We start from the raw sequence: 14,900 nt of genomic DNA on the forward strand, positions 1-14,900 counted from the left end.
CATTGCTAAGATTTCTGAAGCTACGGGAATGCCCGGCACAGACTGGGCTGGCCAGCAGTGAATTAATTCAGAAATTAAAGGAGGACCATGCACATTCAAAGGCCCTGTGAGTGCTAGAGCCAAAGATTGATTATTTCCTGAACTACGCTCTAGATACAATCTCAGCCAAGTCACTCTACAAATAACAATGATAGATCTATTCTCGAAAATATTTCAGTCACACCTGGCAACTAGATTGCCAGATTAAGCAAGGAATTTAGGTTAGGAGAGAGAGAACGCAGAGGCAGACAGGGCAATATATGAAATACAGAGAAACAAGCAAAGTTCTAATCCCAAGGATGCCATTACATTGCCATATGACCTTGGGCAAGACGCCTTAACCTCTCCTGCCTCAGGTTTGGCATCTTTACAGATTACAAAATGACAGGGATTGTGAAGACTGGACGGAATGACAGATGTAAAGGTGCTTTTTAAAGTTAGAAGAGCTGCACAAATGTTATATTTACAAGTGTGAGTTGTCATTAACCATATGTTTACTAATGAGGGAGCAACCCCACGATAAATCTTACCGCGGTGAATACACCCTGTGCAGGGACCATCTGGTTCCATTTCTTCAACCTTATTAAAACGCGGGAAATTTTAACTCTCAGCTCTCATACTCTATTAGCATTTATCTCTAGCTATAGCTTCACCTATAATATGCCTTCAGGAATTCACCTCAGTACGTCAAGCCCTGCTGTCAGGCCAGGAGCTGGCCAGGAGCCACACTATACGCATTTGAGAGAAATACAGTCAAACAGTGCTGTGGCCAATGACAACTGTCAACTTAATCTGATGGTAGCTTTTTCCCATAACTGTCAGAATATTCAATATTTACAACATATTCTAATGCCCCTCCCTTAGGATTTCTGTTTAAATAATCCAAATGGTGAGAAAAATTGTAAAAGAACAGTTTAGCTATCATGTTGTGGGCCCAGATTTATTCCACGCAATATCTTCAGAAAACAAAATATAATTTTCCTTGTTATGCCCCATTTCCTTTCTACAAGATGAATTAATTTTTCCCCCAAAAGTGCTCAGTTTTACAAAGAACCAATTTAGAAATACTGAGGATGTTTTCGTTTTCCTGTTCCTTTATGGAGAGTCTGACATTTCTACGATACCAAAAACAATAGGAGAAAAGGGTTTACCTATTATTTGAATAATTGATTAGAAACACGGGAATATCCGTGGCTTCTGAAAAAGGAGCTCTGCGTCTTTAAGGCTCCACAGGCTGTCTCCGCTGGCGACGCAGACAAAGCAGGCTCTGCCGCAGCGACTCAGCCTATCGATAAGGTTCAGTTAGCCAAGGTGGAGGATGGGAACAGAATGGAGCTGTCCCAGCTACTCAATGAGATCAGGGCACACTATGAAAAGCTCCTCACCAGAAATCAGATAGAGACCGTGCTCTCAACAAGGATCCAGGTAATGATTTCATAGACAGGCACCTTCCAGGATAAGGAGACAATCCATGTCTATCCAATTCCTGCCCCGGCCTCTCTGAGGTACAGTATTTCCTTTTCAATGCAGCATATACTGGGGAAGGAATTTAGCTGTTACTGCAGTGTGACTGGGGCTACAGGGGAAAATGCTGTGATTATACTGTCAAACTAGCAGCAGATAAATGTCGATTGATGCATTTGGTTTTTATGTAAATTATGAGGTGACTATCATTAACAAAACATGGGGTCAACATACAATAAAATGGTTCACTCTAACCTCTTTTAGACATCCTTCAGGAAGGAAGCATTTCAAATACCCTTCAAAGATATTACGGAGTTATTTATAGAGATTACGTAAATAACATGTTTAAAATGACAAGCTTTATGGTAAGATTTATTAGCTTGCACACTTTGTAGAGAAAAAACTAAGTAAAATAGGTCTAAAAGGTTTCCATCATCTTTGTAATGAGTTCAGTTTTATACCAGATTGTTATAAATAGAAATCATCTGAGTATGTGAACATAGCATTTAGGAACAATGATATAAATTGGAATGATCAAAATTCCCCAAATTGATAATGACTCTCTACTTAGATTATAGATTTTTGCTTTTGTACTATAAGATGAGAAATGTTTATTTCCAATACTAAGCATGCAATATTTAAGTATTGAAAAAAGAGAGTGCCCAGGTAAATAAGGGCTAACTCCTGATTTCATAGACTTACTTTGTTTTAAAGTGAAAATCACCTTTAGCAATTAATTAAGGTCTCTAATCTTTAAACAAATGTACAAACAAATATTTTAGAAACAAAGATTCAGAATTTCAGGGATTTTTTTTTTAGTTTACCTATTATATCTGAGTTCAAATTCTATTCCAAGTACCCAGACAGAGCAAAGAGTTTACTAGAGAATATAACTAAAAGGAAAAAAGATATTGCTGGGAAATCATAGGTCTTCATTCCGTTAACAATTCACCTTTAGTAACATTATAAATTTCACCTTTGGGTAACATTTTCAGTCTTCATAAAGAATGGTCAGTATCCTAGATTAAGCAAAATCACTGGGATATTTGATTTAAGTGTCAGAATAGTTCACTTACCTTTTACAGAAAAAAAAATTAATAGATGACAATTTCTGAAAATTATAAACCAAAAAACATTTTCTTTTGCAACAGTAAAAATAAAAGTTATTTAGTTTACAAGTCACAATGCTGAAATGAATAAATTAAAGTGAAAAAGCAAGACTACAGTAAGTTTCGTTCAGAGTCATTTTAACATAAACCTACTTTAGGGGATTTTCTTTAAAGAAGTCAGGAAGTCAGCTGGAATAAATTCAAGAAAGCCTCATTAATTGCTACAAAATAAGGAAACATAAGCTATTTTAGTTACTTTTTCTGTAGAACAAACCACCCCAAAACTTAGTGGCTTAAAACAGCCATTGTATCCCCGCCATGATTTTGTGGGTTGACTGGGTTCAGTGGGGGTGATTCTTCTGGGACATATGACATTGGCTGGACTGCAGTCATCTTGGGGCAAAACCTAGCTGGGACAGCCAAGGTGGCTCACTCATGTGTCTGGCACCCTGGCAGGAGATTTCTGGAAGTCTGGCTCAGCTGAGACAACGAGGCCTGTTTCTCTCTTTCTGCATGTGGCCTCACGGTCTCTCTCCCTCTGGCCTCTCTATATGATCTCTCCCACTGGGTATCCAGACTTCTTGTATGTTGGATCAGGGCTCCCAAAAGCAAAGAAGTGGAAGTTGTCCAGGACTTCCTATGGTTTAGGCCTAAAACTGGCACTTCTGCCACATTCTACTGGCTAAAGCAAGATGCAGGGCAGCCCAGATTCACTGTGGAAGGGGACCAAACAAGTACATGAATTTTGGGAGATGTGGTTCATTGGAGGCCATCTTTGGAATCCAGCTACCACACAACCTTGCTGTGGTTCCACACTCAAAATCAAAAGACCAGTAGATATCAGCATTTTTATGCTCTGCTATTTCCTAAATTCCTGACATTCTCTTCTGTCATTGCTCTGATATGTGCTTCTGCTTGCCTTTACCAAGTGACGCTAAGAACAAGTGACACAATAAACCAAAAGAACATGGGAATTTTGTTCTCTAATACCTTGCCCTAAACTGTATTCATAGACTTTCACTGACTCCAACGTATCCTTTTAAAAAAATCTATTGTATCATCAAATTAATTTTTTTATTTTAAAACTCATTTTTGTAAAAAGTTGTCATTTTGCTTCAAAATACTACAGTCAATTCCACGCATTGCTCCTATTGCTCTTGGGGCCAAATGTTAAGAGTTCTGTCAAAAGACAATTTAATTCCAACATCAGCATAAAAACATTTACAGATGAAACAATATTCCTCTTGTTATTTAATATGAGGACATTTAGAAAACAATCTTTAAAGATGTCATTTTTGCTACTACCCTAGATAGCCAAGATTAACATTCCTTCTAAAAAGAACATTTTTTATAAAGGTAAATCAACAATGGGTTTTCTTAATACTGAAGTCTATTTTAGAACCTCTAATGCCTTAATTCTCTAAATTATTCATAATATACTTTCCAGCAGTATTTACTCCTTGTCCATACACCCAGTCCCAGAATTGATCAGTTTAGGATTTATAGCTGCTTTTTATAAAGCAACCTACAGGAAAATATGGGAGGGAAATAGTAGCAAATTTTCAATTTGTCTTCCTTAATGATATCATAAATAATGGAAAGTTAAGAATCAGAGGTCTCAAACTTACGTCCTGCAAACTGTTACTTTTCATTCAAACAGATGTGTTTTTCTGCATTTCATAGACTGTCATGGTCGGAAAGGACTTTTGAGGTTCATTTTACATCTGAGAAAACTGAGACAGACTTGCTCACATATTAGTAACTAAGCACTAGAATACACTTGTAATCTAACAATTTGAAGAAAAAAATGATTCACTTCTTATATTATTTTTCTATATTTGCTTTAAATGTCTCATTTTCAAGAGCGCTCTTTGTTTTTTTGTTATTGTTGTTATTGGCCTTCTTCTAGCTAGAAGAAGATATAAGCAAAAAAATGGACAAAGATGAAGAGGCTTTAAAGGCTGCTCAAGCAGAACTCAAGGAAGCCCGTCGCCAGTGGTACCACCTGCAAGTGGAAATTGAATCTCTCCATGCTGTGGTGAGAATGATCTCAAAAGTGACCGGCCCATTGAGTCCCCAGATGTCACCTGATTAAGAGAGGGAAAGGAATCATGTCCATTACTTTACAGTGAGAAGCTAAAAATCAAGGCCACTGAATTCTATCCCTGGTCCTAGTTCATCTACCCGCCCCTCCACCCCTGCCTCCATCATGACAAGTGCTATTATCAATTCATTCAAGGTTTAGCTCATGCCTATAAAAATGAAGTAATCTTTCCTGATCAGGCTGGGGTTCTCAAATTGTTGGAGTAGGGGAATAGAGCCTTTGTCATTAACCAAAGTCATAACAGTGAGATTGAGACTTCTAATAGAAAAATATTTAAACACTTTCCTAAAATGTCTTTTACAAGCAGTCTGCTCTGGCTTTGATATTCAATATTCTATACTTTCAATATTTAAAAAATCAAATACAGTCGGCCCTCCATCACCATAGAGGTGGAATCCCTGGGTAAGACAGGCCATCTAAGGGACTTGAGCATCCTTGGATTTGGGTCTCCCTGGGGGGTCCTGGAACCAATCCCCTGTGGATACCGAGGGATGACTGTAAATCAGAGTGATACAACAAGTTCACACTGAAGAATTTTTTTTTGCCATAAGAATTATCACACTAGTCCTTTGAAATAGTAAGCTCTCTAGCTACATGTATAAAACATAAATAACTTTTTTTAACTTGGGTTATTCATAAAGCTGTAAGAAAAACCCCTTGCCTAAGTGTTATACAATTATTGCAACCTTTTTAAGAAAGAACACAACAGGATGAAGACATTGCAAATCAGATTTCAGAAACACATTTTGTTTCACTGATGAAGATCTATATAAAACAGGAAAGGGGCCTTGAACACTCCCTACACGCCAGCGAGCAACATTACCAGACGCAGCTGCAAGACTTAGAGGCCGTGATTGAAAGACTAGAAAAAGAGCTACAGGAAGTAAGGCGTGGCATCGAAAAGCAGCTTCAAGAGCATGAGATGCTTCTCAACACAAAGATGAGGCTAGAACAAGAAATAGCAACTTATCGCCGCCTCCTAGAAAAGGAAGAAATCAGGTACCTAATTCCATATGGTTAATAACAAGTGGCCAGAAATACAGCACCACTGACGTCATTGATGTAGTCAGAGAAATTAAATCTTAAAAACCCATCATCACCACGGCATACTCATTGACCGCCTACAACAAAGTAGGATTAGTAGCCATTGCAAAGAATATGTGGAAGAACTATTATCAGCCTCCCCAAATTATGAACATAACAACCGAAGTCAGGGACATTAGCTACAACAAAGAGCACACTGAGCCTGGAACAAAATGTAACAATTCTCAATTGCTACAAAAATGACCTTTCTTAACTTTCTCACTTCCCTTGCCATTCATCTCTTTTAGAATTAGTCAGTGCCTTCTATGGACCACACACAAAGAAAGCTTGGAAAATTCACATACTATTACTACGTCCCCGCCCCCACCCAAGAGCCCACACCCACCACACATCAAACATCAAACAAATAGTAATTAATAATAATAATAATGTGATTATATTACAACCATGGAAAGCAGTGTTGTTCGGAGTACGTGACTTAAAAGACTTCCAGATGTCCTGATAACAAAAGGTATCAAAAGAAGAATCCTTATTAATTCACAAAATTTCATAATCCATAATCACTTAGAAGGTCACATGGCTTTGAATACAGCACAACCTCCAATTTTCCATGTTCTCATAAAAAGAAAACTTTATTCTTCCTTGCTTCAGAATTCTGAGACCTCTATAAAATTAGACGAAACTACTTTAACCTACAATAAGACATTTACTAAATCTTTGAAAAACGTAAATTCAAAATATACCACTTACTAGCTGAGTGGTGCTAGGCAAGTTACCGAACCTCTCTGAGCCTCAGTTTTCTCACCTATAAAATGGGAATAATGTTAGCTACCTCATAGGATTGCTGTGAGGATTAAGTGAATTAACATTTGTAAAGTGCTTAAGACAGTGCTATGTAAATATATACATAATTTATTATTAAATAAAATAAATGGTTGTAAATTTTATTTAATGCTTAATCATTCAAGATGTTGATAAAGTGGTCTTTAACAGTATTTTTTTAAATTTTGTTATGCTATATTTAAGATATACATGGGGCAGCCCCGTGGCCAAGTGGTTAAGTTTATGCACTCTGCTTTGGCGGCCCAGGGTTTTGCCAGTTCAGATCCAGGTGTGGATATGGCACTGCTCATCAGGCGGTGCCCCACATAGCACAACCAGAAGGGCCTACAACTAGAATATACAACTATGTACTGGGGGGCTTTGGGGAGACGAAGAAGAAAAGAAAAAGACTGGCAACAGATGTTAGCTCGGGTGCCAACCTTAAAAAAAAAAAGATATACAAGAAAGTATCAAAAAAAGTATAGTGAACTCTCATGTATGCACCTCCCCCAGCTTAAGAAGTGAAACAGTTACAATGTTGTTGAAGTCTCCCCCAACCCCACCCCCACCCACCCTTACCCCGACACCTAAACCACATCACCCCCACCTCATCCTCCTCCCTCAGTCTAATCTGGCTCCCAAATTTGATGCTTATTAGCCTCATACATTCCTTTATACTAATATGTATATATCCCTAGGCAAAATATGAAATTGTTTTGCATATTATTTTAACCTTTATAATCTTTTTTTTTTTTTTTAAGATTTTTTTATTTTTTCCTTTTTCTCCCCAAAGCCCCCCGGTACATAGTTGTATATTCTTCGATGTGGGTCCTTCTAGTTGTGGCATGTGGGACGCTGCCTCAGCGTGGTTTGATGAGCAGTGTCATGTCCGCGCCCAGGATTCGAACCAACGAAACACTGGGCCGCCTGCAGCGGAGCGCGCGAACTTAACCGCTCGGCCACGGGGCCAGCCCCCAACCTTTATAATCTTAGCAACAACTTATCTTTTTCTGGTCCACTCAATGTTATACTTGGAAGATTCATCCATAAACATACAGTGTACACTTAGTTCATTTATTTTCACTGCTAAATAGTATTTCCATTGTATTAATATACAGTGTATGAATATACACTGTATATACAGTTAATACATTGAATATACAATGTATGAACATACAATTTATCCATTCTCTTACTGGTGAGCATTTGTTTCAATTATATGCTAATACAATGTTGCTCCTATAATGTAATTCTTTCCAATTTCAGATATTATGGTTGTATCCAAGGTGAGAAAAAAGAAGAAAAACCTACCACAAGTAGAGTTGGTTTTGTTTTACCTTCAGGTGAGTTTCTGATATAAGTAAACTAAGTTGAAAAGTAAAATGTCATTTATAGGGATTATGAATAAATTAAATACTCTAAAGTAGCAAAACCAAGCAATATTTGAATAAAGTTTGACATAAGTTGACTGTGAATAGCACTTCCACACTGTAATTTAATACTTCATAAATAACATTTTCACAGCCATTATAAATGAAATATCTTTTTCAACGAAAGTCCCACAAAAGTATGAGAATGAAAAAGTGGAAACAGTGACCAAACAGGCAATATTAAATGGAAATATCGTGAAGGAAAGCACTGAAGCTCATGGTACTATTCAGTAAGTAAAATAATTTTGACCAAGAAATAATAATAAACATATGCAAAGAAATTAACTTCAATTGAGTAATCTCAGTAATCTTTGAATATTTCCAAAGATAATTTTAATATACCATGGTTTTTAATCTGACGTGAATAAATATATATAAATGAAAACTCAGATGGAGTACTTAACTAAGGATTGAGTACTTAATTCACCGTTTCTCTAAAAATATAACCAAACCATGAGAATTCCATTGAATTCCCTAGAAATTATATTCACATGACTTTTAAAGTATGTAAACTATAAATTCCAAAATGTAAGTTATAATTTAAAATGTAAAATACAAATTATACAAATTTCTTGATTTCTTTTTCACATGGAATACATATTACATTTTTTAAAATATATCTATACTTCTTCATATAGAAAAGTTTATTTTATCATTTCAGGACAGAGAAAGTGGATGAAGTTATCAAAGAATGGGAAGGTTCCTTCTTTAAAGATAACCCTCGCTTAAGGAAAAAATCTGTTTCTCTTCGATTTGACCTTCATTTAGCAGCCACCGACGAAGGGTGTTTACAGACTAAGCAGGATAATCTGCCAGACATAGAAGTCAGGCTTATCATGAGAAGATCATGCAGTATCCCCTCTATCAAACCTCCATCAGCAGCTAACTAACCCAAAGACAGGATGTGACTTGATTTGAAAATGACATTGGGATGGACCAAGGTGGGCCATGCTGACTGCCTTCTGTCCCAAAATGTAAGTTATTAAGTACGTGTGTTATGATCTATGTGTGATTCTCTTCAGAAAAAAAAAAAGTAAAGGACAAAATTTCTCTGAACCTAATTATGGGTATATTTTTTGGAGAGGGGAAGCTTAAAAATAAAATCAGAAATTCAGTAGAGTTTCTATTTTAGTCATTCTTCAAATAGTCTTCTTTTTCCCTGGAAATTTTATCAGAGATTATACACATGAAGATGGCTTAGCAAAGTCTTTGAAATTTCACTCTATGGCTGAATACTCTAAGGAAAAGGGAAGTTTGTTTAAATATGATTGTATTATCTTAAGAATCATACTGAGTTATTCATCATTATCTGATGACTGGTTCTATCTCAAAAGATTTTTCTACTTAAAAAAGAAAGCAATTAGAAACAAACTTTTAAATAGGACTCACTATTTACTTAACCAAAATTTTTCCTTTGAGACAATCATTGGCACACTTAGAAAAATAAGTTTCCACGAGCAGTTCTGAGCAAACTATAGAGTATGCCCCAGGGCTAATTGACGATTAAGTTAATCTTCATCTGAAAGTTTTTGTAATCGTTATCTGACTTCCAGAAGAGTTTACTTTATTCAAAGAAGTTTCAATGTTGTGTCCTCCCCCACAGAAAATCAGAAGGCCAGCTGCACACACAAAACAAGAAATTACTACAATTACTAAAACAGAGCTATCTCACCTCTCACCATCCCAACTTTCCCATCTGTAAAGTTCAATGTGATTAATTTGAGTATTTGATGTGAGCGTTAGATAAGATATTCTATAAAGTATTACAAATATTTCTTGCAATCATTTGTGTGAATTAAGATAACAGTATTGTTGTCCAAGCCAAGAGTATTTGCAAGATTTATGTTTTTAAATTGTTCAAACTGTAATAAATATGGACAGAAAATATATTTGTGAATAAGTCAAGTATTGTTGCAAAGATTTTTAAACAACCTAATTTGTTTAATACAGGTAGATTTATTTTAAGACCTTAAATAATAAATACCTGTTTTAAAACATTAGAAATTTATAAGCTATTAATTTTTTTCTAAGCAGAAAAAATGTTGAGTACAACTCACCATACTTTTTTTCCAAGCTAAAGGGCTACAGCTATGTTAACATTTCAGTACAGCCTTTGCCCCCAATCTCTCTCTCTCCTTTATTTCAACCAGAAGAAAACTGCATATTTTAACTAGAAGAAAATTATGTTAAGTAATCTTTAACATAATACAGGGATATAAAATTTTAGATTTTCTTTCAATTACTTCGGATTCCTTTTAGCTTGGCTTTTTCTATTTAGTGAAAGGGATGATTTTGTTCTGTCAAGGATATAGCAGCATGCTAAGTGCTTAGACTTGCATAAGCATCTGACCTAAAATACATCCTCTATGTAAAAGTGTTTTCATTCAATATTAGTTAAATGCTACTAACTTTATTAAAGCTTTGAAAAGTGCAATCATATAAGCTACTGTACTAAAGTTACTGTAGGAAGCAACAGTAATCATAATAAAACAATGTATCTAGTGTAATCTTTATGCAGTGTTAAAAACCTAGTGCTGAGCATCATGAATGTACCTGCTTGTTAAGTAATTCCACTATGCAGCTATTGTGTGCATACCATGTACATTTTAAAATACAGTTCTTGAATTTATAACAGTTTTCTTTGCTTTGGGACATTTTAAATGGGGATATGAATTTACCAAAGTAAATGATACCACTACAATAAAAAAAACTTGAAACATGAACTCTAAAGCTACATTGTATTTGAGTTTGATACATTGTTCTGAGTTTAAATGTTCCAAAATGGTTAGCTCACTTGGGGACCAGGACAACTGCAACCACAGTGGAGAGATAATGGTTTTTATACTTTTTTTTACAAAAACAATTAAGAATGGTATATTCTAATAAATGGTATATTTTAATAAAAAATCAACATAAAAACAATCCCATAATCCTAGGGAAAGTATAATAACAGTAGCCACCATTTGCAAAATGCTTACCCTGCTCCTGGCACTGTACTCAGCATACTCATACATAATCTTTAATCCTTACAACCATCCTACAAGATGCATAATATTATCCTTATTTTATGGATGAATAGAAAGCATTCTTCAGTCTCTCTGGAATAGTTCAAATGCATGCTTCCATGACAAAATACAAAAATAAAGAGTAATTCCAAGGACTAACAATTGTAGGATCTCAGCCCTGCAGCTGTCACTAATTACCCACGTAACCAGGAAGGAATCTCTTAAATTCCCTAGGCTTCAATTTTCACACTTAAAGGCAAAGGTGGTGCTTGGTAATAATTCCTACCCCACCCACCTCACAGAGTTGTTTGAAATAAAATACATGTGAATATATTCGGCAGAGCAATACTCAAATATACAGTACTATGTGGATGAAAATTGTCACTGCAAGAGAAGAATTTGTGAGGACAACTGTAGCTGACAATGATTAAGTAATAGGTCAAAACACAACAGGTAAAGGGAATTTTTTAATTCTGCAGTTGCTGTCAGAAGAATTATTCTTTTCCAGTGAGTTACCCAATTTAAATTGTTCTAACATGCTAGTTTTTAAAGCACAAAAATCTTCTCTAAAGTCAAAAAATGCTTAAATTAATTTGAAAGTTTCAAATGGAAATGTATTACGGGACATAGGCCAAGATTAAATTTTAGTTAAATAATATGCACACACACATGAACACATGAAATCAAAGGAAAGTTTGTGCACAGGGCAGAATTTGGCTCTATGTTTACAAATTATGGCCAGCATGTACACACAGATTGACAATATTTATGGCCACACTACAAATAAATATTGTGAACTAAGGTATATGTGCAAATCAGGACAGGCCTTTTCCAGTTTCCCTCACACACTTAGACCCTAGACTAGGGTTGGCAAACTTTTTCTCTAAAAGCCCAAATAGCAAATATTTTAGGTTTTTGGGGCCATATGATCCCTGTAGCAACAACATATACTACTCTGCCCTTGTAGGTGAAAGCAGCTAATACACAAATAATACGTAAATAAATCGCCACGGCTGTGGGCTAATGAAACTACAAAAACAGGAGGCAGCCCAGATCTGACCTGTAGCTTGAGTTGGCTGACACCTGCCCTGGACTCGCAAATCAGATCTGTGGGTGAAAGGTCACACCCCAGATTCTCCAGGACTATCCTGTTTTCAATTACTTTCATCTTTTTCCACACCATGTGTCTAAGCTCATGTTCCAAGTCATCGAAGTATTTTGAAGGTAACACAGAGGCTGTAAAAACAAACCACACTCCGTCAAGTTCTACAAAACACTGTGAATCCACTCTGTCCTGGAAATCTGCTCGGCTTCAATATTTCACAACTATTTCTAGCGACAGAACTGAATACCCATACGTTCTGCGTTCACAGAAACAGCTGAGAAAATCAGCCTATTTCACCATTTTGCCTACAACCAGACTTTCATAAGCTATTTGGCTCAAGGCAGAGTTCTGTCCTCCCTTTCTCTATTTTAAGAAAAAAAAATTCATTTCAAAAAGCTTCTTTAAAATATACCACAGAAAATTGCCTGGCTCAGTGGTTGGTTCAAAATCTTTGAGGCAAGAGCTCTTCGAAAGCCTGTTAAAGTACTAACCCTCTATGGGAGGGGTACACATAAAAATTGTGTACAATTTTAAAGGGTTCATAGACCTCCTAGAGCCAATGCAGGGACTAGCAGGTGTCCAAGGACTGTGGGTTTTCCTTTTTTCTTCTTTCCCATTTTCTCCCTTTTCTTCTTCCTTCCCAGGCATGATTCTCTTTCTGTCCCCAATTCTGTCACCCTCCTCAGCTTCTTCCCACAGTACCACGAAAAGAAATCAGAGACCTGGACTTGAATCTCAGCTGAGTCACCTACTGGTTTTGGTTTCCCTGTGTGGGAGGAAGAAGAAGCTCAAGGAAGTATGAGTAGTGCCAGAGAGGAAAGCAGGCCAGTTCCTGGATCCTGCTGCCAGAAAGGAAACTAAACTCCTTGGGTCTAAGTCTATCTCCGGGGTTTACAGCTAGGCCCTGTGAGGCTCCCAACAACCTTGAGAGTTACATATCATTTAAATAGTCATATTAATGATGTATCCCGTATTTTCCAGGAATAATCACTGTTCCAAAAGTCTGTCCTGTGGTCCCCATAAATATCTATGTACATGCAAGATCATACGTTCTGATGTTTGCTTGGGGAAAAAACAAACTAACAACCCCACATAAGTAGAATCCATCTTGCTGAATATTTCTTTTTTCTTTTTTTTTTTTTTGAGGAAGATTAGCCCTGAGCTAACATCTGCCGCCAACCCTCCTCTTCTTGATGAGGAAGTCTGGCCCTGAGCTAACATCCGTGCCCATCTTCCTCTACCTTATATGTGAGATGCCTACCACAGCATGGTTTGACAGGCAATGCCATGTCCGTACCTGGAACCTGAACTTGTAAAACCCGGGCCTCCTAAACAGAATGTGCGAACTTAACTGCTCTGCCACAAGGCTGGCCTCAGTTGCTGAATATTTCACTCTGTAGTCTTAATTTCTTCAGGACAAGGGAAGAGGGTTTTTTTCTCTGTTATATTTTGCCTCTTTTCTTCCTTTCTTAATTTTGCAAATTTTGGGGAGTAAACCAAAGGGAGGACAATGAGATAGCCATTCATTTATTCATTCCACAAATATTGAACAACTGAATGTACCATGCACTCTTCCAGAGGTCAAAAGTCCCCACCCTCAGGGAGCTTTCATTCTGTTGGGAAGAAAAAGACAACAAAATAAATAGATAATAAATATAGTATGTTAGGTGGTAAGTGCTATAGAAAAAACAAAGCACAGACCATGAATAGAGTGGAGGGTGGGGAATAAATTGCAATTTTAAATAGGTCAGGAAAGACCTACTGAGAAGGTGACATCTGAGTAAAGACCAGGAGGTAAGTCTATCAATGTCACTGCTCCACTCAGATCTCCTCCTTTCCTTTTTCGTGATCTTTGCGCCACCCTTTTCTCATTACAGTGGACTTTCTTCCTAACACCCAGCAGCTGCAGCTTTTCTTCAAGAGGACTGCCTAGAGATGACACAACAAGCATCTGCCCCAGCACCTCACTTGCCCATCCCCCACCATAACCCAAAGGCAGGAAAGAACCCAGGCAGGAGTTGCTGGATAAGGCCAGAGAGAGAGGGTATTGGGATCCCTACCGAGGCCTTCGTGTATCTTACATTAATCCTTTACATGTCTCTGATGCTTTTATACTAAAAAAGCAATTTGATGTACATTATCTCGAGCACCACTCAGGCTGCCTGTTATCTTTTGATGACTTCTCTTTTAGTCTTTCCCTTCAATATGCTCTTCAATTTCTCTAATCTCTATTCATGGGTATAAAAATATTGGAGGTGGAAGAATTGGACAGTGTCACTTGCCCCTGGCTTTACAGACTTCTGGAGATGCCCTAGTCCCTGCTGGTACACCCAGGATGGGGGTTAAGGGCAGGCCAAGAATTCAATCAATCGCTCTAAACGTCAACACTGCTTTCAAGTCATCAAAGGTCAGGGACCCTATCTGTTCCTTCTCCCTCCACAGTGGCCCATAACATAGCCAGGTGTCTATAGATCCAAGGAACGGGCTTCTAACTGGTAAACCAGCGTACTCACGATCTAGTGCAAAGAGCCCGGGACCGGACCAGAGGCTGCCTCAGCACACAGTTACCGAGCATCTAACAGCGGGTCGAGGCCTTAATGGGTACTGGCGATAGGAAGGCGACCAACGCAGATGACTGAACCTTTGCTTTCATAACGCATTGGAGGTGACAAACAGAGTCTGATACAACGAGTGGGAGAGAGACCACAATAAAGTTATCGAAGAGCTGTGGGAGATCAGGGGAGGGTTTGGGCGGCGGGGGTGACTTAAGCTGAAGGT

General features: G+C 37.4%; 1 protein-coding gene across 8 annotated transcripts; it reads left to right on the plus strand.

Annotated features, from left to right (window-relative positions):
* Positions 1-1,274: 1,274 nt before the first annotated feature.
* Positions 1,275-10,735, plus strand: KRT222 (keratin 222). 8 transcript variants are annotated; one of them, XM_001500146.5, is made up of 6 exons: positions 1,275-1,464; positions 4,522-4,650; positions 5,495-5,715; positions 7,849-7,925; positions 8,107-8,242; positions 8,674-10,735. In XM_001500146.5, the coding sequence occupies exons 1-6, from the start codon at positions 1,369-1,371 to the stop codon at positions 8,900-8,902; spliced, it is 888 nt and encodes a 295-aa protein (XP_001500196.1). In that variant the 5' UTR covers positions 1,275-1,368; the 3' UTR covers positions 8,903-10,735. The 8 variants fall into 8 exon arrangements, with proteins under 8 accessions (XP_001500196.1, XP_023508314.1, XP_070083425.1 ...); XM_023652546.2 differs by having other exon boundaries at positions 1,278-1,464; positions 5,480-5,715; XM_070227324.1 differs by having other exon boundaries at positions 1,293-1,544.
* Positions 10,736-14,900: the final 4,165 nt, after the last annotated feature.

This window comes from Equus caballus, chromosome 11 (genome assembly GCF_041296265.1).
Source record: "Equus caballus isolate H_3958 breed thoroughbred chromosome 11, TB-T2T, whole genome shotgun sequence".
NCBI lineage: Eukaryota > Metazoa > Chordata > Mammalia > Perissodactyla > Equidae > Equus > Equus caballus.

Bases quoted from the DNA above. Each gene is read 5' to 3' on its own strand.
- KRT222 (XM_023652546.2), top strand. From the start codon at position 1,369: ATGGAGCTGTCCCAGCTACTCAATGAGATCAGGGCACACTATGAAAAG. The intron at 5,716-7,848 runs GTACCTAATTCC...TTCCAATTTCAG, and splicing joins CTAGAAAAGGAAGAAATCAG to ATATTATGGTTGTATCCAAG. The intron at 8,243-8,673 runs GTAAGTAAAATA...TTATCATTTCAG, and splicing joins GAAGCTCATGGTACTATTCA to GACAGAGAAAGTGGATGAAG.